This window comes from Apodemus sylvaticus, chromosome 6, assembly GCF_947179515.1.
Source record: "Apodemus sylvaticus chromosome 6, mApoSyl1.1, whole genome shotgun sequence".
In the NCBI taxonomy this organism is placed as follows: Eukaryota; Metazoa; Chordata; class Mammalia; order Rodentia; family Muridae; genus Apodemus; species Apodemus sylvaticus.
In genome coordinates, this window is record NC_067477.1 from 118956302 (window position 1) to 118978267 (window position 21966).

The 21966-nt window shown below is 38.9% G+C and overlaps 1 protein-coding gene across 1 annotated transcript in view; it reads right to left on the reverse strand.

The window, feature by feature from the left end:
- Nucleotides 1–3622: 3622 nt before the first annotated feature.
- Nucleotides 3623–21966, reverse strand: part of Spdya (speedy/RINGO cell cycle regulator family member A) — a 39284-nt gene continuing 20940 nt past the window's right edge. The window contains exons 6-7 of the mRNA XM_052186329.1: nt 13602–13899; nt 3623–4707 (exon numbers count right to left, since the gene is read on the reverse strand). Coding sequence (XP_052042289.1) covers nt 4616–4707; nt 13602–13899 — 390 coding nt within the window. The 3' untranslated portion in view covers nt 3623–4615. The remainder of the gene's footprint in view (nt 4708–13601; nt 13900–21966) is intronic.

A 21966-nucleotide genomic window follows, 5' to 3' on the forward strand; every position in this document is an offset into this window, starting at 1 on the left:
TATAAATTACTTTTTGCTGCAGTTGGATCACAAGGGCAAGTTCTAAGTTTTGAGATATGAAAGAACACCTTGATAGGATTAAGGAGAATACTATCATTAGTTTAATTCATGGAGCTTAGTTCAAATCCAAGAATGGCCAGACCATGTGAATTTCATTCATTGTGATATTTCAAAAGCAAAGGAAGGCATAAAGTCTCGAACATTTGATACACTAAGTTGTTTTAAATGGTTTCTGTGTTACTGAGTATGAAGGAAAAAAGGATTAAGGCTAGCAAGATGGTTCAGCATGTAAAGGTACTTGCCACCAAGTCTGACTTTCAGTCCAAAGGCCCACACAGCAGTGCATATCACACAAATCACCAGTGTAGCTCTACCCACTAGCAAACACTATTCACGAATCAGCAACAGCAGTTCAATCCAGAAGAAACGGCAAGACTCTACCAATCGGTCCTAGTCCTTGGAAGTGGCAAGAAGCCACCAAAACACCACCAGAAATTCTTTGGTGCATTTCTATGAATTCAAAACAAATAATGACAGTGAAGACCAGCAACAGCAAAGCTCAACAATGACCAGCAAAGAATGGTAAGGCATACCAGTATCACACAGCATCATCCACTGTCTATTGTGTTATATTTATACCCTTTCCAAACATCTCGTGTTCTCTCAAGCATTCACTCTAGCAAACATCACATGTCCTTTTTTCAGGCAGCTTCCAGAAAAATACCATGTGTCTGTTCTCAGCAAAACATCCTCTCATGTGTCTGTTTCAGCAAAAACATCCTCTCATAAGACAGTTTCCAGAAAAACATCACATAACACAACTGAGTCTCCCAAGAAACCAGAAATTTATACTTCAGAGATCTACCTGCCTCTGTCTCTCAAGTGCTTGGATTAAAGGCATGTGCCCAACAGTGAAAATTTTAAATTAGAAAAAAGAAAAGCAACCAAGGATCTGTCTTCTTTTGTATGGGCAGCAGTCTTCACTATATTTGCCCTTTTCTCCGGGGTACAAAGAATACTTTAATTTTAATATGTCCGAAGCATCCATGACTGTTGAATAATGGCAAGAAGTAAAAGCTGAGCACTGTGAAGCTCACTATTTTCAGGATAAGGAAAGAATTTGGGCAGATAGAGCTCTGAGTTTGAGGCTAGCCTGGTCTACACAGTGAGTTCCAGACTAGTCAAGACTAGCTACATAGTGAGATCCTGACTCCAAAACAACAAGAAAAATTTAAACATCATTGAAATGTGAATTTTTTCCTTTTCATTTTGTTTGAGGCAGAATCTTTCCTTGCCCTGGCTAGCCTAGAAATCAGTCTTTCTGCCTCCACCTCCTGAGTGCTGGGAGCATAAGCTACCACACCCAGAAACCATGTGAACTTTTATTGTCAAAGTTCAGCTGAAGCAGTTATGTATAAACTTGCAGTAGGAATTCATAGGACCTCATATATATATTCCTTCTTAAAATTGGGCAATATTGCTAATACAGGTATCTTTGTATGCACACATACATAGCCAAGGAAAGATTCCTTATTCAAAATACTGTTAGGATTGTTATATATAGTTCAGTACTGTATCATTGTATAATAATAAACCTATCTCTTTGAGGAGCAGGAACATAGCAAAATGCAATTCCTTACCTGCAGAATTGCTTTTCATATTGTGGATTCCCTGTGTTCTTCTTAAGCACGAATAGGCTGATCTGCAGCTAGATTCTTTCTTCCCCACAGGTAGCTTTGGATGTATTAAATCCTCAAGTTGCTTTGCCTGCCTTGGTCCCAAATCTTAAACTGTGGCATGTGTGCTGGATACTTGACAAAGAGAGTAGCAGGAGTGGAGCTTTTGTTGTTTCTTATGTCTGGAGTGCCAGGGATCAAATCCAGAACCTTGCACATGCTAGTCCTGTGTCATACCACTGAGCTACAGCTTTAGCCTGGTTTTTGTGGTGATTTTTAAATTATCCCTCTCTTCCTGCATGTTTTTAACTTTTATTCTTTGCAAATTTCTTGTCATGCACCCTAATCCCATTCATGTCCCCATCCCTTCCTAGCCACCCTCCTAAAATGAAATTAGGATTAAAAAAAATCTTGGAAGCTGTAGTGTGTCACAGTGTGTCCCACAGTCTACCGTTCTGTCCACACATTGTAGTATGAACTGGTGTGTTTTCAGACCTCTGGCTTCTGCTATTGCTATACTACCAATACTGGATCCTCACTGGGACTCCTAATGTTCTGTTGTTGCCATGGGGGTCGTGTTTTGGATCTACAACCCTTTGACACGCTCCAGCAGTTCATAGACGGGGTAGATGTTGGGTGGGTCAACTCAAGAGTTCTGGATCTGCCTGGGTGGAAGCTGAGTTGGTCAGCCCAATAGCTCCCCATCATGAACACCACCAGGGCCAGCTCTACTGTGTAGCCCAGGCAAGGTGCAGGACTCACTTTCCTGCAGCTAGTGAGGGGTGGGGAGCCAGCTTTCCTGCCTGCCTCAGGTAAGGAGGGGTGAAAGAAACTCCCTAGGTTTTAAAGACAGGGTCTTTCTCTGCAGCCCAGGGTGGTCTGGAGCTTCAGTTCACTGTCTAGTCTAGGCTGTAACTTCCCTTGCTTAAGCTTCCTAATGAAAAGTTTTATTTTGTTTATATGTCAGGCTAAAACGATCATTTCATGTTAGGCAGTGGTGGTACATGTCTTGTATCCCAGCACTTGGGAGGCAGAGGCAGGTGGATCAGTGAGTTTGGGACCAGCCTGATCTACAGAGCAAGTTCCAGACAGCCAGGGCTACATAGAGAAACCCTGTTTTGAAAGACAACACAAAATAATAATTTTGTAACTTGGTAAGGTGTACATATCATTTCATAAAAATGTTATAAAATGACCACACATCCCAAACTCCATATTGCTGTTTGAATCATCTTTTACAAAAAAAAAAGTAATGAGGTATTTTTTCTGACAGGTTGGAAAATTGAAAGTTTAATGTTAACAGTAAAGAAATGGTGTTTTCTCACCTAAGACTATAAACTGACACATGACCTGATGCCTTTTTATTTTTTGTTTTTTTGGGTTTTTTTTTTTTTTTGTAGTCCTGGGTCGTGCGTGCCAGGCAAGCATGCGCCACTAAGCTGCATCCCCACCTTACTTGCCTTTTTTTGGTTTTTTCGAGACAGGGTTTCTCTGTGTAGCCCTGGCTCTCCTAGAACTCACTCTGTAGACCAGGCCAGCCTCGAACTCAGAAATCCGCCTGCCTCTGTCTCGCACCAAGTGCTGGGATCAAAGGTGTGCGCCACCACTGCCCGGCCTAACTTGCCTTTTTAATCCTTCCTTTCACTTAACTATTACATCTAGATTTAGGTAATAGCATTTAAATTTGGATGAGAAATACAGTTAAAGAGACTATACTCTCACTTTTTTGATCAAAATATAAAATGCACTTTTCATTTCTGAAAGCATCACACAGGGGATTGAACTGTTGGATCTGACTTGCGTCTGTGAACTGCTCTCTCATGGGAACAGATAAGGGAGGTCAGAAGTGGTCCGAAAATCAGACCAAACATCAACGCAAGTCTACAGTTACATTCTCAAAAGGAAATTGGAGTTTGGAAATGAAGTAGTTCACGAGGAGAACCATGGTAAACTTCAGTTTTAATTTATGCTTGTTTTTGATAATAATGTAGATTCTTAAGTATATTGACCATATTGACTAACACATTCATACAATAACTATCAGATACTCTTCAGGGATTTTTAAAAAATTTTTTGTACAGAAAATAAAATGTGTTTTTCTGTTCTTCTGAGTGCAAAATGCAGCTCCTAAAATGTTGCTGGAGTTCTTCCAAGAAACAAGTTGAAGTACTCATATGTTTAAGTACACATTATTGAGGCCATTAAATGGTTTGAGATACATTGATTTATGAAACAGGTTTATCCATTTGGTTTTAAGCCTTTCTGTAAAGTTACTGAATGATCACTGACAAATGTTTCTGTTACTAACTAGCCAAACCGTCCCAAAATAAATGCTCAAAAAGAAAGTTCTGAGAAAAAGATTACAGGAAAGGGACAGTGTTTAACATTCCAACACTTTTTGTGAACAAACTATAAAACATTTATACAATGTAGTGTTCAATTTCTGTTACAGAAGAGTCACATTCTGATCTTCCACACAGATCATGTCCCTATATTGCTAGACTTGTTCACTGGTAAAGTGGTCACACATGTCAATACTGTTTTCAGAATATATTAATTAAATGTTTCTTTTAATTAATTCAGTGTTATGACATTGTTTTCTCTTTTAAACTAGCTCCTTGTCTTCTAGTTTAGCCTTTTAAACTGGTTGAGGAAGTTCAGACCACAACTGAACTGGTGCCTGAGATGAAAGCACTGAATTTGAAGATAAAGAAGTATCAAATTAGAACTGTATATTATCAGTCACTACTTCAGAAAGTATTTTTACCTTATTTTGGTATGTTTAGTCATTACTATGATTTGTATGACTTTTACATATGTTTGAAAAACAACAGAAGCTAAAGACCATTGTACAACTGGGCAACTGTCCCATTTGACATTTCCTCGCATTTGGTTTGCCACTCTGTAGCTGTGACTCCAGCTTGCTTTAGTTGAGCTTGTCATTCTTCACTCTCTGCGAACCATCCCATAGATTTGTTTTTCTTCACAAAATTAGTTTCATTTTCTTTGTTTGATTGATGGTCATTGGCTACTGAAATAAAATATGCATTTTAAGGTAAATTGTATATATTTAAGATAAAACTTTATGTATTTTAAATATTTTGTCTTTTTTGAGACAGAGTTGTGATTTGGAAGTGGTGATCCTGCTTTTGGTCCCAGCATTTTAGAGGAAGCAGCAGCATGATCGGGCTACATGAGGCCCTATCTCAAGAAACAAAAACAAAACAACAAAAATATTGAGATAGGGTCTTACTGTGTAGCCCAGGCTAGTCTTGAATTCTTGGTATTCCTGCCTCAGCCTCCTCAGTGCTGGACTTACAGGCATTCATCATTGCCTGGACCCAGTACATATTTTGAGTGCTTATTTGGAACTTCAAAATAGTAATGAGCCAGACTTAGTGGAGCACGCCTTTAATCCCAGCACTTGGGAGGTAGAGGCAGGTGGATTTCTGAGTTCGAAACCAGCCTGGTCTATAGTAAGTTCCAGGACAGCCAGGGCTATACAGAGAAACCCTGTCTCAACCCCCCCCCCCCCAAAAAAAAAGAGTACTGACTGCTCTTCCAAAGGTCCTGAGTTCAAATCCCAGCAACCACATGGTGCCTCAGTAATGAGATCTGACGCCCTCTTCTGGTGTGTCTGAAGACAGCTACAGTATACTTATATATTAATAAATCTTAAAAATCTAAATAATAAGTAAGTAAATAAATGAACTAGATAGACAGACAGACAGATGAAGGCTGAAGGCTCAGGAAGATGGCTCAGTGTGTAAAACCACTAACTTGCTCTGCAAGCTTGATTTTGATACCCACTCATGTGTTTTTTGTTTTTGTTTTAAAAAGCAGGATGCAGTGGTGGGTATCTGTAATCCCAACATTCCTATAGCAATATAGGAAGTGGAGACAGAAGAATCATCTAGAAGCTTGCAGACTGGCCAGCTAGCCTGGACTGTTTGGTGCAGCAGCACTACCTCAACAAGGTAGAAGGCAAGAACTGACTCCTGAAGATTGTCCTCTAACTTCCAATAGACACACACACACACACACACACACACACACCATAAACAAAAAGAAAACAGGGCTATAGTAAATAGTAGGGGAGAACTGATGAGAATAATATAATTTTTAAAATTATAATAAAAATGTAACTTTGTTGTTGCTTTTGGTTCTGGGTATTGAAGCCAGAACCTAGAACCTGGTATGTCATAAATCATACTATTAATAGGGTTTGCCCTCAAGATATAATAACTCTTTTTGTTTGTTTGGTTTTTATTTTTCTAGAGTTAAAAGATGAGGTTTAATGTCGCCCAGGCTGGCTTTGAACTCCTGGTGCTCCTGCTTTCCCTTCTATAGAGTGCTGGGATTATAGACATAAGCCTACCATGTCCATCTATCTATAGTGTTATTTTGAGACATTCTTATTCCCTCTGTATTCTAGAAAGGCCTTAAATAGTGATATTCCTGTCTTGGCTTCTGGAGTGCCAGGATACAGGCATGTTCTACCATACATTGCTTCAAGGTACAACAATTCTTAAATCTTTTTAGTCTACTTAAATATTGGTTTGATATGGTTTGAGACAGGGTCTCATTCTATAACTTAGGCTGTCCTGGAACTTACTATATATAGCCCAGGATGTCTTGTTTTTAAAAGCTGGATGCAGTGGTGGGCATCTACAATCCCAGCACTCCTATAGCAATATGGGAAGTGAAGACAGAATAATCATCTAGAGCTTTTAGGAACTAAGAGAAATCTTCCTGCTCCAGTCTCCTGAGCACTGGAATAGCAGATGAGAATTGCCAAAGACAGAATCTTTTTAACCATGTTTAAAGGCCACCAGAATTAATGACATACATCAAATGATGGGAGAAATGTACTTTAGGAATGTGAATTAGGAATAGGAAATATTCATAGATAGCAGTTGTTATGTATTTTATAATAACATTGTTTAAAGAACTTTATTCATGTTTTTCAAACAACACATCTTCAAGGTTGTATGTTTATATAGTTACTCAGTTTTTGTTGTTTAGCTGTAGATGTTTCTTTGTTGGCTAGCTTTCACGATACTGGAGGGTGGTGCTATGGCAAGCTGCAGAGGAGGAAAACTACTCATCTTACACCTCAGTGACCCCTGCATGCTATAACACCAGACTTGAAAACAGGATGTGCCTACTGGTGAACTAGTGGCATGATTACTCTGGGGGTCATCAACCACTTCCATTCCACAGGAGGTGGTATTGCCAACCTGCTCAAAAGCCTTGGAGTGCCAGGATGCAGGCATGTTCTACCATACCTGGTTTCAAGATGTAACAGCTCTTTAATCTCTTATGTTACACTCAAGTCTTGCTTTTGTTTAGTTTGAGACAGGATCTCACTTTCCAGGTTGTCCTAGAACTCATGACAATTCTTAGCACTAGAATTACAGGTGTGAGTCACCATAGAACTCTTAACCAGGTTAAAAGAACATCAGAATTAATATAACTGGTATCTATGAATAATCCCTGTTCCTAATTCATGTTCCTAAAGTATATTTCTCCCATCATTTGATGTATGTCATTAAGTCTGACAATCTTTTAACTTGGTTAAAAAGATTCTGAGAGCTCAGGAGGTTGAAGCAGGAGAACTGCCGTGAGTTCCAGGCCAGCTTGAGCTATATAGAACATCCTAGCCCAAGGCTGGGGAACCTACTACTGTTGTTTTGCTAAATGGACATGATGTCAAACTGCTTTCTAAACATTTGACCCCTAGGTTAATGCTGCTCTCAACCTTGGTCAGAGAAGCCTTGTGCAGTGGACAGCGGCTAGTGAAGAATCATGTAATTGGTCAAAGTGCTGAGAACCCGTGACTCTTAGATGCTCAGCCCTAAATGGGATATCTCCATATTACACACATTCCCAGTTCGGAAAGGCTGGTGGAAAGAACGTCAGAGGCAAAGTGCTGTGAAATACTTCTGCAAATGACATGGGCATTGTGCTCATGAACTCACAACAGCTGAGTTTCCCTGCACAAGATCAAAACCACCAATACTCTAGCATAGGTGGGAGAGGACAGTCATTTTCTCCCAGGAGTGTATTTGCTAGTAAGGTGCCCTTGCTCCAGTAAAAAATAACCCCAAGCCCAGAACATGTATGCAACCCTAATTAAACTTGGTGGTTACCAAAAACAAAAACATAAACAAAACAAAGGACAAAAAACAAACCCAACTTAGTACGATGGGAAGGATTAAGGACATTTAATCCTTTCATCCCAGCACTCAGGGGCAGGCACAGGTGCATCTCTGTGAGTTCAAGCCAACCTAGTCTACATAGCAAACTTCAGGATAGCCAAGATTACACAGTGAGATCCTGTCAATAATAACACTACTACTAAAAATAATAATTTAAAGATATGGAATTAGGAGTGGGATATATTGTAAAAAAGGGTTCCAGAAGGAGAAGGAGGGGGTATAAAAGAGGGAAATAGGGAGTTGAAAGTAGTCAAAATACACTTAACAGGAAGAGGCAGGAAGATCAGAGATTGGAGTCATTTATCAGGCTAGGTAGGACCTTAGAGGCCTTCTAAGGAGTTTGTCTTTTTATTTTTTTGAATACAAGGTCTCAGATAAACTCCGTACGTAGCTGAAGCTGACCCTGAACTTCAGATTCCTCCATCTCCTAAAAGCTGGGATTGTGGGTGTGAATGCCTTTATTACATAATACTGGTGGTCAATCCTGTGCTTAGTGAATGCTAACCAAGTACTCTACACACTAAGCTATATCTCCAACCCAATTTTGTCTATCTTAAAAAAACAAAAGCAAAAAAAAAAAAACAAAAAAAAAACAAAACCCTGAGGTGCCATTGAAGGATTTAATTAAGGGTAATATGTAATATTCTTAGATTTATGTTTGGATAAGTTATTCTGGCTGCATTATGTTCTGACTGAGGAGAGCTAGCTTTTCTGGTGTTATATTCTCTCTGTACTATAACTAGAGCTTTGACACCCATTAATTGTCAGGTCCTAAGAGTCTACATGAAGAAGATGGATTACAGCAGAGGAAAATTTTGTCCTTTAACCTGTTTCATTTCAAACTAAGTGTACTTACTTTCTGCTTAGCACATTGTGTTCGATGAATAATGAACCGAGCAATACCTCTCTATCACTGTGCCTATTTTAATTTTGAGTTGAACGATAAACTAGCATTTATTAAGTAATTCATCGAGACACAGATGAATACTAAATTTCAAGTATCTTGGAGATTTGGGCTGGGAGGTAGCCAGATTATTTCAGATGATTAAGATAGATTAATAACTGCTCAGCTATTATGTATCAAAAGCTTGATTAAATACTTCTTAAAGTCTCTGTCTCATTCATTTAGGAGCAAGCTGGAATGTAGATAAAAAACTAACACTTTTAAAGTTACATTGATAGTTAAGTGCAAAGATTTTAAACATAGGTGATTGTAACCAGAACAGTGAATGACAATATGGCACAAAATGAAGTTCAAAAAGGAGACTTACTTTTTAGGAAAATTATTTCATTATAGGTTATCTAACATATAGACTATTCTGTGCCCATCAATGCCAAAGGTAAGGCTAGTTGTATTTTCTCCTTATCTTTATTTTAACACCTCAGGTTTGCAGATAGTGCTTACCCATGTTTCACTTGAACTAGCATAGGTGCCTTGAGGCTGCGAGCAGGGTAAAGAGTAACAGTAGTAGTTTCCTACAGATTTGAAGGTATAACCTGAAGGGAAGATCCTATGTGTAGCATATATAAGGCCCTAGGTTCAAACACCAACACTAAAGCAAAAAGTAGAAAAGCGAGGTCTGGAGAAATAGCTCTGTGGTTACAAACACTTGTCTGCTCTTCCTGAGGACTTGGGTTCAATTCCCAGCACCCACATGATACATGGTGGCTCACAACCACATGTAACTCCAGTTCTAAGGGATCCTATGTTCTCTTCCAGCTTCCTTGGGCATTGAACTCATGGTAAACAGACATACATGTAGACAAAACATTCATTGTTTTCTGTTGCTTTAGCTGGTAATGGTGTAACTTTTCTGAGTTTATTTTATGCAGTAAAATGAATATTAGTCATTTCAAAATGTCTTGGGGGATTGGGTTTTTTAGATGTGATTAGTATAAAAGACTAGCATAATATTGATAGTCATAATACCTTTGACCTTTTTTTGTTTTTGTTTTTGTTTTGTTTTGTTTTGTTTTGTTTTTGTTTTTGTTTTTTTTTTTGTTATTTTGGTTTTTTAGAGACAGGGCTTCTCTGTATAGCCCTAGCTGTCCTGGGACTCACTCTGTAGACCAGGCTGGCCTCGAACTCAGAAATCCGCCTGCCTCTACCTCCCAAGTGCTGGGATTACAGGTGTGCACCACCACCGCCAGGCACCTCTGAGTTCTTAGAATGTCTATCACCCCCAAAGTGTTTGACAGTGTTTCCCTCTATCTTGTCAAACTGACATTTTGTTTAAAAATGTTACAGGCATTTTTGTGTTAAAATTGCTTTTTGGTACATGTTACTTGGAAATAAACAACAACAAAAGCAAACAAACCACTTTAGCCATGATATTGCACACTTTTAATCCCAGAGGCAGGTAGATTTCTGTGAGTTTGAGGCCAATCTGGTCTATGTAGTGAGTTTGAGCTACCCAGTATCACACAATGAGAACATGTATTTTAAAAAAAAAGGGAAGGGAAGTTAGGATGAATGGAAGAAAGAAAGTTGTTTTCTTTAGTTTGAAAGGTGGGACAGTGATCACTACCTACATAAATTGTAACATAAAGGCCTGGAGCCAAGACCAGCTCCTGTGTGTCTTTCTTGTAGAATGTTGGAATGAGTTTTTGATGACTATAAACCATTGAGTGACATCTCTTCAGTGTATCCTCCCTCCCCGACACTTTTAGAAAGGAAATGGATGTGTAGACCCAAGAGGCCTCCAGCTGGGGCTTTTCAACCTCAGCCTGAGTGCTGGGATCCCAAGGCATTGTCTCCATACCTAAGCAATAGTTTTTCTTTATATTGTTTGCCCTCTAACACTAACAAAGGCTTTTAGAGTTAACTTTAAGATTCACAAGAAAACTGTTGGATAAATATTTATTCCTTCCTCTACCCGATGGTGGCACACACCTTTAATCCCAGTCTCAGGAGGCAGAGGCAGGTGGATCTCCTTAAGTTCCAGGACAGCCAGAGCTACATAGTGAGACCACGTCTCAAGAAACAAAACAAAGGCTGGAGAGATGGCTTAGCAGTTAAGAGCACAGACTGCTCTTCCAAAGGTCCTGAGTTCAAATCCCAGCAACCACATAGTGGCTTACAAACATCTGTAATAAGATCTGACGCCCTCTCCTGGTATATCTGAAGACAGTGACAGTGTACTTACATATAACAATGAATAAAAAGAACAAAAGGAAACAAAACAAAAACTGTTGCTTCCTAAAATGGACCTATAAACCCTAAATTGGGAATTTCATCAATAAATTCAATAAATTTCAATAAAGTAAAAGCATAGTTCTTTTTACAACTCCCCTACATCAGTGTCTTACTTTTGTTTATAATCCCTCAAAGGCTTGCCTTAGGTTTTTTAAATTACATTTATTGTCTCTTCTTGCTCTCTCTCCCCTTCTTTCCTTCTCTCTCTCTTTCCCCTCCCCCTGGTGTGTGTGTGTGTGGGGGGGGTTGCTTCATGCACAACAATGTTCCTGTGGAGGTTAGAGGACAACATGAGAGAGAGAGTTCTTGCCTTCCACCAAGCACTGAACTTAGAACATCAGGCTTAGCAGCAAGCCTTTATCCACTGACACATCCTCTACCCTCAGCTTTTTCAGCATAATGACTAGTGAAGCACCGTACCTCTGGCATGTGCTCCAGTCCCCTAGTGGGATGTCAAGGTCTAGAATCTATATACATGCTCCAATGACATCTACCGGGCTGCTCAAAATAAAACACAGTGGTTTCTCTTCTGTTTTCTGTAGATACAGGTTCAAATTATTAAAATTTACTCCCAACTTATTCCAGGAAGAATCTGTCTCTTGGTATTTCCATTTCTCCTTTAGCAGCCTTCTTAAAGGCTCCTACCACAGCTTATTTTCACTGCTAAAAGCAGTGTTTTATCAAAGGCAGTAGAATATAATAGGTAAGAATTCAGGCTCCAGTCACTAGACCAGGATTCTAATATTACTCTACAAACCTTATGAAAATTAACATGAGCCGTGGTTTCCTTGTTTGCCATGTGGAAATAACAATACTTAACCTTCAGTGGTAGTGAATATTAAGTGTATTATGAATATAAGAAGCTTTCTGTATTGCCTGGGACATTTAGTTTTCCAATAAACGTTACCCATTCTAAGAATCAAAGAATGTAAAAGTAAAAACCTGGGATGACAATGACACTTTATAGTTGAGCTAATAATTAGTCCTATTTATTGTCAAATATGTATATGACAAAAAGCATGTGCTTGGAGATGTTGAAAAGCAAGAAACTATACTGCCAGAAAAATTTGTTAAGCAAATACTGTGTCCAGTAAAAGGAACAGGAACTATGCTCTACTGTCAAGGGACTAGAGCAGTGGTTTTCAACCTGTGGGTCGTGACCCCCAAACAGCCATCAGAAGACAAATATTTACATTACGATTTATAACAGTAGCAAAATTACAGTTATAAAGTAATAACAAAAATAATTTTATGGTTGGAGGTCACTACAACATGAGGAACTGTGTTAAAATGTCCCAGCATTAGGAAGGTTGAGAGCCACTGGACTGGAGTTTAGTTCACCCTTAGTAAAGCTTCAGAAGTCATTCTGAAGTTCCTCTTCATACCTGTCCTTCTCAGGAATATGGTAAAAATAAACCAGTAAAAATCTGATTGATGTGGTCTGGGTTTTTTTCTATGATAGAACAGACTACAAGAAATCTGTTTTTCTTCCTTTTTCTTGTTTTGTTTTGTCTTGTTTGAGACAAGTTTTCTCTGTAGTCTTGGCTGTCCTGGAACTCATTCTGCAGACCAGCTGGCCTCGAACTCAGAAATTCTCCTGCCTCTACTGCTCAAGTTCTGGGATTAAAGGTGTGTGCCACCAATGCCTAGTGAAATCTATTTTTTTGTTTTTTGTTTTTTTGGATTTGTTTTTTTCCAGACAGGGTTTCTCTGTATAGCCTTGGCTGTCCTGGAGACCAGGCTGACCTCGAACTCAGAAATCCGCCTGCCTCTGTCCCAGAGTGTTGGGATTACAGACATGCACCACCACTGCCCGGCAAAATCTATTTTTCAAATGAGGGAAATCTGATGGAAGTAAGTGGGATCCTATTGCAGAGTATTCTAGGACTATTTCAAATGTAGAAAAGAAAGGACAGGGAGATACTACATATAAAAATAATTTGAAAATTATGGCATAGTTTGTTTTTATGGTTAATTATTTTATAGTTAATATATCATTGTTCTAAGTAATCATTTAGAGCTCAACAATGATATATGCAAATAAATTACACATGTAACAATAAGGTTTTCAAAGACTAAATGACATAGGAAAATGATTTATAGTAAATAATAAAAAACTAGCCTGGCTAAAATATGGCCTAACTTGGTTAGAAATAGAAAAGTATAGAGAAGAAACCAGTAGTTGGATGGTGATTAGAAGTAAATTTATTTTCTTGAAAACATTTTAAAATAAAATAAACATGTCATAGAAACCCTTCAAGCCTTATTATTAATAGCTGGACCTCATAGCATAGTGAGGTTCAGTTTAGGATATGTTAAGATCCTTTATAGTGTGTGTAGGCTACCACGAAATGGGTATATACAGGATAAAAAGTGGTAACTTGAAGGGGAGAAACTTTCAATACAAATTTAACTCAATTATGTAAATTATACATCCCTGCCTGTAGGTCTGACTAGATAAATAAAGAACATGCATTAGTCTAATTCTACTTTACCATTAAATCATACCTTGAGAATAGGTATTAGCTTGAGAAGGATCACCTATCGTGTCCATTGATAATGAATTGTGTAATTGCTGAGAACGTTTTTCCATTAGCTCTACTGTGTCACTGGATGAAGATGATGATGAAGACAGTCCCAGTCTCACATATCTTCCTTTTTTACCACACAGTGAGCAATCCACCGGTGTGGCACTAGGTCCCCGGGGCAGATGAACTTCGTCTCTGTTGTAGTTCCTAACAGCTCCACTGTGATGCACAGACCGCTCTCGTTGCCAGATGTAATGGGTGGGTGCAATGGCCATAACCTAGAGTGAAAAGGTTACTTTGTGAATTTAATAGCATTTTAAAATGGAGTAAAGTACAGAAATTGTACCTCAGAAGCAGATTTTTCTAAACATTTAAGTTAAAATCACAGTTAAGTTACCTAAAATAGAAAGAAAAAAAGGACAGTTGTGGTGTACACCTTTAATCCCAGCAGAGGCAGGTAAACCTCTGAGTTTGAGGCTGGCCTGGTCTACAGAATTGACCTCTAGGGCTAAACAGAGAAACCCTGTCTTAAGAAGAACAACAACAACAAACAGACAACACCCCCCCAGAACAATAAAAACACTGAAGTTACAAACTTTAAATCAACAACATCAAGTGATCCATAGCAACATTTTCTGTAGAGTGATTTCTTGGATTATTAATATTGACAAAGTATCTAAATTAGTTCAAGTAGATAATATAGATGAAGCAAACTTTTTCAGTTGCTGTTTAGCCAGTCAGTTTGGTTTTTTTGAGACAGGGTCTCTGTGCAGACCTGGCTATCTTCAAACTCAGTCTCTGCCTCTTGACTTCTTGGATTAAAGGAGTATACCAGGGTATTTATTTTTAAAATTTCAAATATTTCTAGGTTTAGAAACAATAATATAGTATAAAACATTATATAATTCTTAACTTTTGTGTGTGTTGTTAAAAAATCGGCTCTTAACTATATGAGGCTAATCTTAAAATATTTACAGTTATATAAAGGGATGTGCTATTTTTCAAAAAAACATATAAATTGATTTCTTTGTTTTTCAGTTTCCTCATTTGTTACACAGTGACTAGGGTCTATTTTTAGAAAGTTGTGAGGAAAGGATACATTTTATAAAGCACTTAAGATTTCTCACTATCAGGCACTATTTAAAAAATATAAGGTTTTTAAAGCATGGGCTTTAGGTATAGACATTCTTATCCTGGTCCTACCACTTGCTGACTATATATGCTACAAAGCAAATTATTAACCTTTCTGAGGTTCTGTTACTTCATTGATAAAATGGGGGCACTAACTACCACAAATATTGTTTTGAGATTCAATATTATATGTAAAACCCTTACTGCATAATTAGCATCTGGCAAATGATAGCCATTTAAGAAGTAAAGCTAGGGAAAAGCATAATGTACTGATTTTATGAAATCCAAAATATCAATGAGATTAGTCAAAGTCTTTAGTTGAAGTTATCAATGACCCACAGTAAATAAGTATAATAATCCTAAAAATAAGAGCCAAATTATTTGCCTAAACTAGTGATTTCTAAAAATGTTTAAAATTTCTGAAATTTTAGAGCTATGTTGGGGGCCTAGGAGGGACAAAGGAAGGCAGCGGTAGAGGAGCTGTTTTAGGGGTGTATGTATAAGGGTTTATATATTTTTTGATGAGATCTCTTTTTTGTTGTTTCTTATGGTTTAAGACATATCTGTGTAGCCTTAGTTGTCCTGGAACTTGCTCTGTAGACGAGGCTGGTCTTGAACTCAGAGAAGAGATCTTCCTGCCTCTACCTCACAAGTGCTGGGACTAACTACCTTCAAGAAAGAACTTTTAATATGAAAGTAAAAATGTATTAGATTATTCAGCAAGTGGTGGTATAATGCCTTTTCAAAGCAAGTGCTATACCATTGAGCCATATCACAAGTCTCCATGCAAGTTTCTTAAATTTATATAAACACACATATAAATAATATATAAATCTATAAAATAATAAATACATATATAAAATATTCACACACATATATATGTACACACACATGAAGATGGTATGGGGAAGAGAGAAACTACAATTCATTTAGCCCAGGATGGCTTTGCACTCACTATATGGCTAAGGATGACCTTCGGTTTCTGAGCTTCTTGTCTACCTACTAAGTGCTACAATTACAGGTGTTTACCACCATTCCCCTTTTATGTGGTGCTAGGGATCAAACCGACGTCATTGGACATGCTAGGCAGGCACTCTACCAATTGAGCTTCACACTTTCAGCTCATAAGTATAGTTTAAGATTGAATTTGAGCCGGGCGGTGGTGGCGCACGCCGGTAATCCCAGCACTCTGGGAGGCAGAGGAAGGCGGATTTCTGAGTTCAAGGCCAGCCTGGTCTACAGAGTGAGTTCCAGGATAGCCAGGGCTATACAGAGAAACCCTGTCTCGAAAAAACCAAATCCAAAAAACCAAAAAAAAAAAAAAAAAGATTGAATTTGTTTATAAGTCAGTTATATCCATTAAGTTTTCAACTAAAACCATTTAATGAGGTTTCATCCATAAAATAAGTATGTTAACTGTGGCCAGGCGGTGGTGGTGCACGTCTTTAATCCCAGCACTCTGAGAGGCAGAGGCAGGCAGATTTCTGAGTTTGAGGCCAGCCTGGTCTACAGAGTGAGTTCTAGGACAGCCAGGGCTACACAGAAAAACCCTGTCTCAAAAAAACAAAATCAATCAATCAAACAAACAAAAAGAATGTTAACTGTGAAAGCATTGGAATGCTGTAAGCGGGGGCTTAATGGGCTATCTTAGAAGGACTATGGAAGACTTTGCTGCTGTGAGTGATTTGAATTGTGCTGACCTGGCACAAGAGGTTTCAGTGGGGAGGAATTTCAGTATGTGGCCTAGAGACTGTTTTTGTGGCATTTTGGTGAAAAATGTACCTAATTTTTGCCATTGTCTGAAAGTCTGCCTGAGTCTAAGGTGAAGAGACAAAGGAAGTCTCAGATACACCTATCACAGACTGTTCTCTGGTTAAGTCTCATGAAGAGCATTTCAAAGAAGCATGAAAGCAGAGAAAGGAAAAATACAATATATATAGTTAGAGTAGTAAAGGGGCACCAGGAAGTGAAATGGAGCTGAATCCTGTGTTTGAGGATATTAAATTGAAGTAATGGAGTTAGTGACCTTGGTGCCAGATTCCAGCTAAATTTAGCTCCAGGCGTGGTGGTACAAGCCTTTAATCCAGGAAGCAAAGACAAGCAGATCTCTGAGTTCAAGGCCAGCCTAGAACAAGGTTTAGACGAACTTGACACAGGTTGACAGAGGTTGAAGTTATCACAGAGAAAGTATCTTCAGGTAGGGAAGTGCCTCCATGAGATCCAGCTGTGGGGCATTTTCTCAATTAGTGATCAAGGGGGGAGGGCCCATTGTGGGTGGTGCCATCCCTGGGCTGGTAGTCCTGGGTTCTATAAGAAATGAAGCTGAGCAAGGTAGAGAAAGCAATCCAGTAACATCCCTCCATGGCTTCTGCATCAGCTCCTGCTTCCTACCCTGTGTGAGTTCCAGTCCTGACTTCCTTTGGTAATCAACAACAATGTGGAAGTGTAAGCTGAATAAACCCTTTCCTCCCCAACTTGTATCTTGGTCATGACGTTTGTGCAGGAATAGAAACCCTAAGACAGATGGAGTTAACAAGAGAGCCATGTTCTAGCCCCAGCAAGCAGCAGAACTCAGCAGCTTTGGTTATTTGGCTCTTGCTTTATAGTCAAGAGGAAAAGGAGACTACTGGGACAATTGATGTTGGTTAGTTGGAACAGAGAGATTAATAGTAATTAAGATACCAGAATCATTGAGGTGAAATTTGGGAAGTTTTATGAGAGCACAAAGAAGCTGTGTTCCAGAGATAGCCAAGGTTGTACCTTGTGCTGCAGCTGCACTTGGTAATGTGTAAGAGTCACCCAGGTGGTACTGGTTTTGAAAGCACTAAGGGGTCATGAAAAGCAGCTGAGGCTTGGCACTGTGAGAGGCCATGAAGGGCTATTGGTGAAGGTACAGTCTCAGTTGCAGTTGACTGCCTAGGACTAAAGGAATCATGCAAATGATGTGAGGCTTGACACCATGAAGAGAGCATATGAGAGGCTATTGTTGAAGCCTAGTTGCAGCGGAAGACTCTAGCGTATTGCCATGGGATATTCACCAAGAATAGCAGCAGCAGTGGAGTGGATCAACTTGAGCTTAGGGTGCTGTAGAGGGCAGAGCTGGAGAAGTGACACCAACTCTTTGGAGGAGCCCAGAAGATTGTGTGGATCCCAGACATTGAAACAAGAAACTGTAACACTGAAGATGCCTTGGAGACCCCAAGATTCTCAAGATGCCAGATCCATAGGATATTTGTTGAGGAAAGCTGCTAACAGGGAGTGGAAACAGCCCAGGAAAAGAAGTTTGTTGCAGTCAACAAAGATGAAAAAGGAGTTGGAGATCTGAAAACACCTTTGACATCAGACATGGAGACGCAGAGTTTGGAGTTTGCCCAGCTGGTTTCCTGTCTTGATTGGGGATTTCAGTTAAGTGATTGGATAAATCTCAGAAGAAACTTTGAACTTTGGACTTTTAACATTGTTGATACTGCTACAGACTATGGGGACTTTGGAAGTTGTAATAAATGTACTTCTTTATCATGTTATAGCTAGATATGCCCCCCATAGACTCATGTGTTTGAACAAGCCTATGGGGCCAGTGAGTAAAATGTCATGGTTTGAATATGCTTGGCCTAGGGAGTGGCACTATTTGGAGGTGTGCGCTTGTTGGAGTAGGTATATCACTGTGGGCATGGGCTTTAAGACCCTCATCCTGGGGCTGGAGAGATGGCTCAGTGGTTAAGAGCACTGACTGCTCTTCTGAACGTCCTGAATTTGAATCCCAGCAACCACATGGTGGCTCACAACCATCAAAAATGAGATCTGACACCCTCTTCTGGGGTGTCTGAAGACAGCTACAGTGTACTTACATATAATGAATAAATTAAAAAAAAGATTCTCATCCTAACTGCCCGGAAGTCAGTATTCTGCTAGCAGCCTTCAGATAAAGCTGCAGAACTCTCAGCTCCTCCTGCACCATGCCTGCCTAGATGCTGCCATGTTCCTACCTTGATGATAATGAGCCTATAAGCCTGCCCCAATTAACTGTTGTCCTTATAAGAGTTGCCTTGGTCATGGTATCTGTTCAGGGCAGTAAAACCCTAAGACAGAAGTAATGTAAATTAAGCATATACCCATACTGAGCTACCTTCACTATTTTTGCTCCTTATCCTCTCTATTAGTTCCCTTTATATTTTTGGTGTTTTCTTTTTTAATAATAATGATAGTAATAGTAATAATAATAATAAATATTATTGGTTGGCCTGGGGACCAGGCTTAGTCTCAAACTCACAGAGATCCACCTGCCTCTGCCTCCCACATGCTGCAATTAAAGGCATGTGCCACTATACCCAGCCATAATTTTCAGGTCAGCTGTACATATATATAAGCTGTACTTCTCTATAAAAATCTAAGATACACGAAAGAGAAAAAAGTGGTATTTGTGTTTTTGAGTCTTATAAAGTAATAAGACAGAAAAAGAAATTAAAAGGGTAAAAATAATGAAAAGAAGTCAAAGTATCCTTATGTCCAGATATGCTACAGCCAGCTTACTACTAAGTCATGCCAATTAGAATTTTGTAGCATTTCTAACACTGGCATCACTTCTGAAGTACTGCTACTTAGTTCCTAAACTCTAGCAAGTTTGGCTATTTCCAGCGCATTCTCAATAGAGGATATCTTTCGTATACCTTCATTGTTTTATTTTGCCCAATACTTCCTAAGTTACTAATGTGAAATCAAGTAGGAATAAACAGAATTTAGTTATGATGTTACTATAGAAACTCTACCAGAGTACACCAAGCAGCATAAAGAAAAATCCCTCTAAGCAACTGCTATCCTCTATGGTATTTGAAAGGCAGTGGGATAGAATCTCTCAGTGGATAGGCACCCACTCTAATATGTGGACCAGTCTAGAAATTAAGCCATCATGAATGTAAATTAATTCTACTACAAAAGAACTGTGTCTAAAAAGTAATAATGTAAGAAGACAAGATCAGAGTTGGTAGGGAAATAGCCATTCTTTCCAGAGAAGCCATTTACACACACACACACACACAAACACACACACAAACTCACACATATATACACACACAATGTGTGTATAAGTATCCATGTATGTATGTATGTATGCATATATAAAGTGTGTATTTTTATTTGCATATAATTATGGTCCATCTTTCTTCAAACACATATTTAAGGGAGCTAAACATAAAACTAAAGGGATAGGGGTTGGAGAGAAAGTTAAGCTCTTAAGAGCACTTGTTGCCCTTTCAGTGGATCTGGATTGGGTTCCTAGCACACACATGGTAGCTCACAAACACTTGCATCTCCAGTTCTAGAGCATCTAATGCTTTCTTCTGATGTGGGCACCAGGCACACATATATACATACATGCAGGTAAAACACTCATATACTTAAGTCTAAATTTTTTTTTAAAAAGAATTCATTAAACTGGATCCAAAGAGAAACTGAGCTCAAATGAGAAAAAGCAGACATAGAGTAATAGAATACCATGTAGTTAATATGGTTAGAGACAATAGTTTTTCAAAATAGTTCTAAAAAAATAGTGGGCCAGGCATGGTGGCACATGCCTTTAATCCCAGCACTCGGGAGGCAGAGACAGGAGGATCTCTGTGAGTTCTAGGACAGCCTGGTCTATGTAGTAAATAAGTTCCTGGACAGCCAAGGGTGTGAGAGAGACCCAACCTAGAAAAAAGAAAAGAAAAGAAAAGAAAAGAAAAGAAAAGAAAAGAAAAGAAAAGAAAAGAAAAAGAGACAACAGCAGGTGTTGGAGAGGATGTGGAGAAAGAGGAACACTCCTCCACTGCTGGTGGGGTTGCAAATTGGTACAACCACTCTGGAAATCAGTCTGGCGGTTCCTCGGAAAACTGGGCACCTCACTTCCAGAAGATCCTGCTATACCACTCCTGGGCATATACCCAGAGGATTCCCCACCATGTAATAAGGATACATGCTCTACTATGTTCATAGCAGCCCTATTTATAATTGCCAGATGCTGGAAAGAACCCAGGTATCCCTCAACAGAAGAGTGGATGCAAAAAATGTGGTATATCTACACAATGGAGTACTATTCAGCCATTAGAAACAATGAATTCATGAAATTCTTAGGCAAATGGATGGAGCTAGAAAACATCATACTAAGTGTGGTAACCCAGACTCAAAAGGTGACTCATGGTATGCACTCACTAATAAGTGGATATTAATCTAGAAAACTGGAATACCCCAAACATAATCCATACATCAAATGAGGTACAAGAAGAAAGGAGGAGTGGCCCCTTGTTCTAGAAAGACTCAGTGAAGAAGTATAGGGCAAAACCAGAACGGGGAAGTGGGAAGGGGTGGGTGGGAGGACAGGGGGAGAAAAGGGGGCTTATGGGACTTTTGGGGAGTGGGGGGCTAGAAAAGGGGAAATCATTTGAAATGTAAATAAAAAATATATCGAATTAAAAAAAAGACGAAAAAAAAAAAAGAAAAAGAAAAAGAGACAAATCACAAAACTCAGTATTACCTAAAAGGGGAGCATATGTTCTTTAACAGTAGTACCATAATTTAGTGACACCTTTTTTAAATCTGAGAAATAGAATAGTTATGCTTTTTAATTCCCCAGATAAGATACAAATGATTTTTCTAAGTTACTATTGAAAAGTTTATGTGGAAGCTATATATCAGAGAAAACAGAACAGTGGGAAGTCATGACATATGCAGCCAGTCAAGATGTGGCACTGGTACGTCTTTGTACGGGCTTAAGTAGATTCTAATATCCTTGGGCCCTTAATCTCATCAGCTATAAAGGAAAAGTGCCTCCATCCTCGGAGATATCTTTGTGAGGATAAGCAGTGCATATTGAGTCATAATATAGTCTTAGTTTCTTTCCTATTGCTGTAATAAAACATGAACAAGGCAACTCATAAAGTGTTCAATTTGGGGTTCATAGCTGCAGAGGGACAGAACCCATGACCATTATGGCCACAGGCAGACAAGAAAGGTGCTGGAGCAGGAACTAGGAGCTCTCCCATTGATTCACTAGCACAAGGCAGTGGGTTTTGAAACCTCAAAGACATACCAGTGACACACCTCCTCCAACAAGACCACACCTCCTAATCCTTTCCAAACATTTTCACTATCTGGAGACTAATTTTCAAACTTATGAACCTAAGGGGGGGCATACTAATTCAAATACTATGAATTTGAATACCACAAATACTATGCAAATA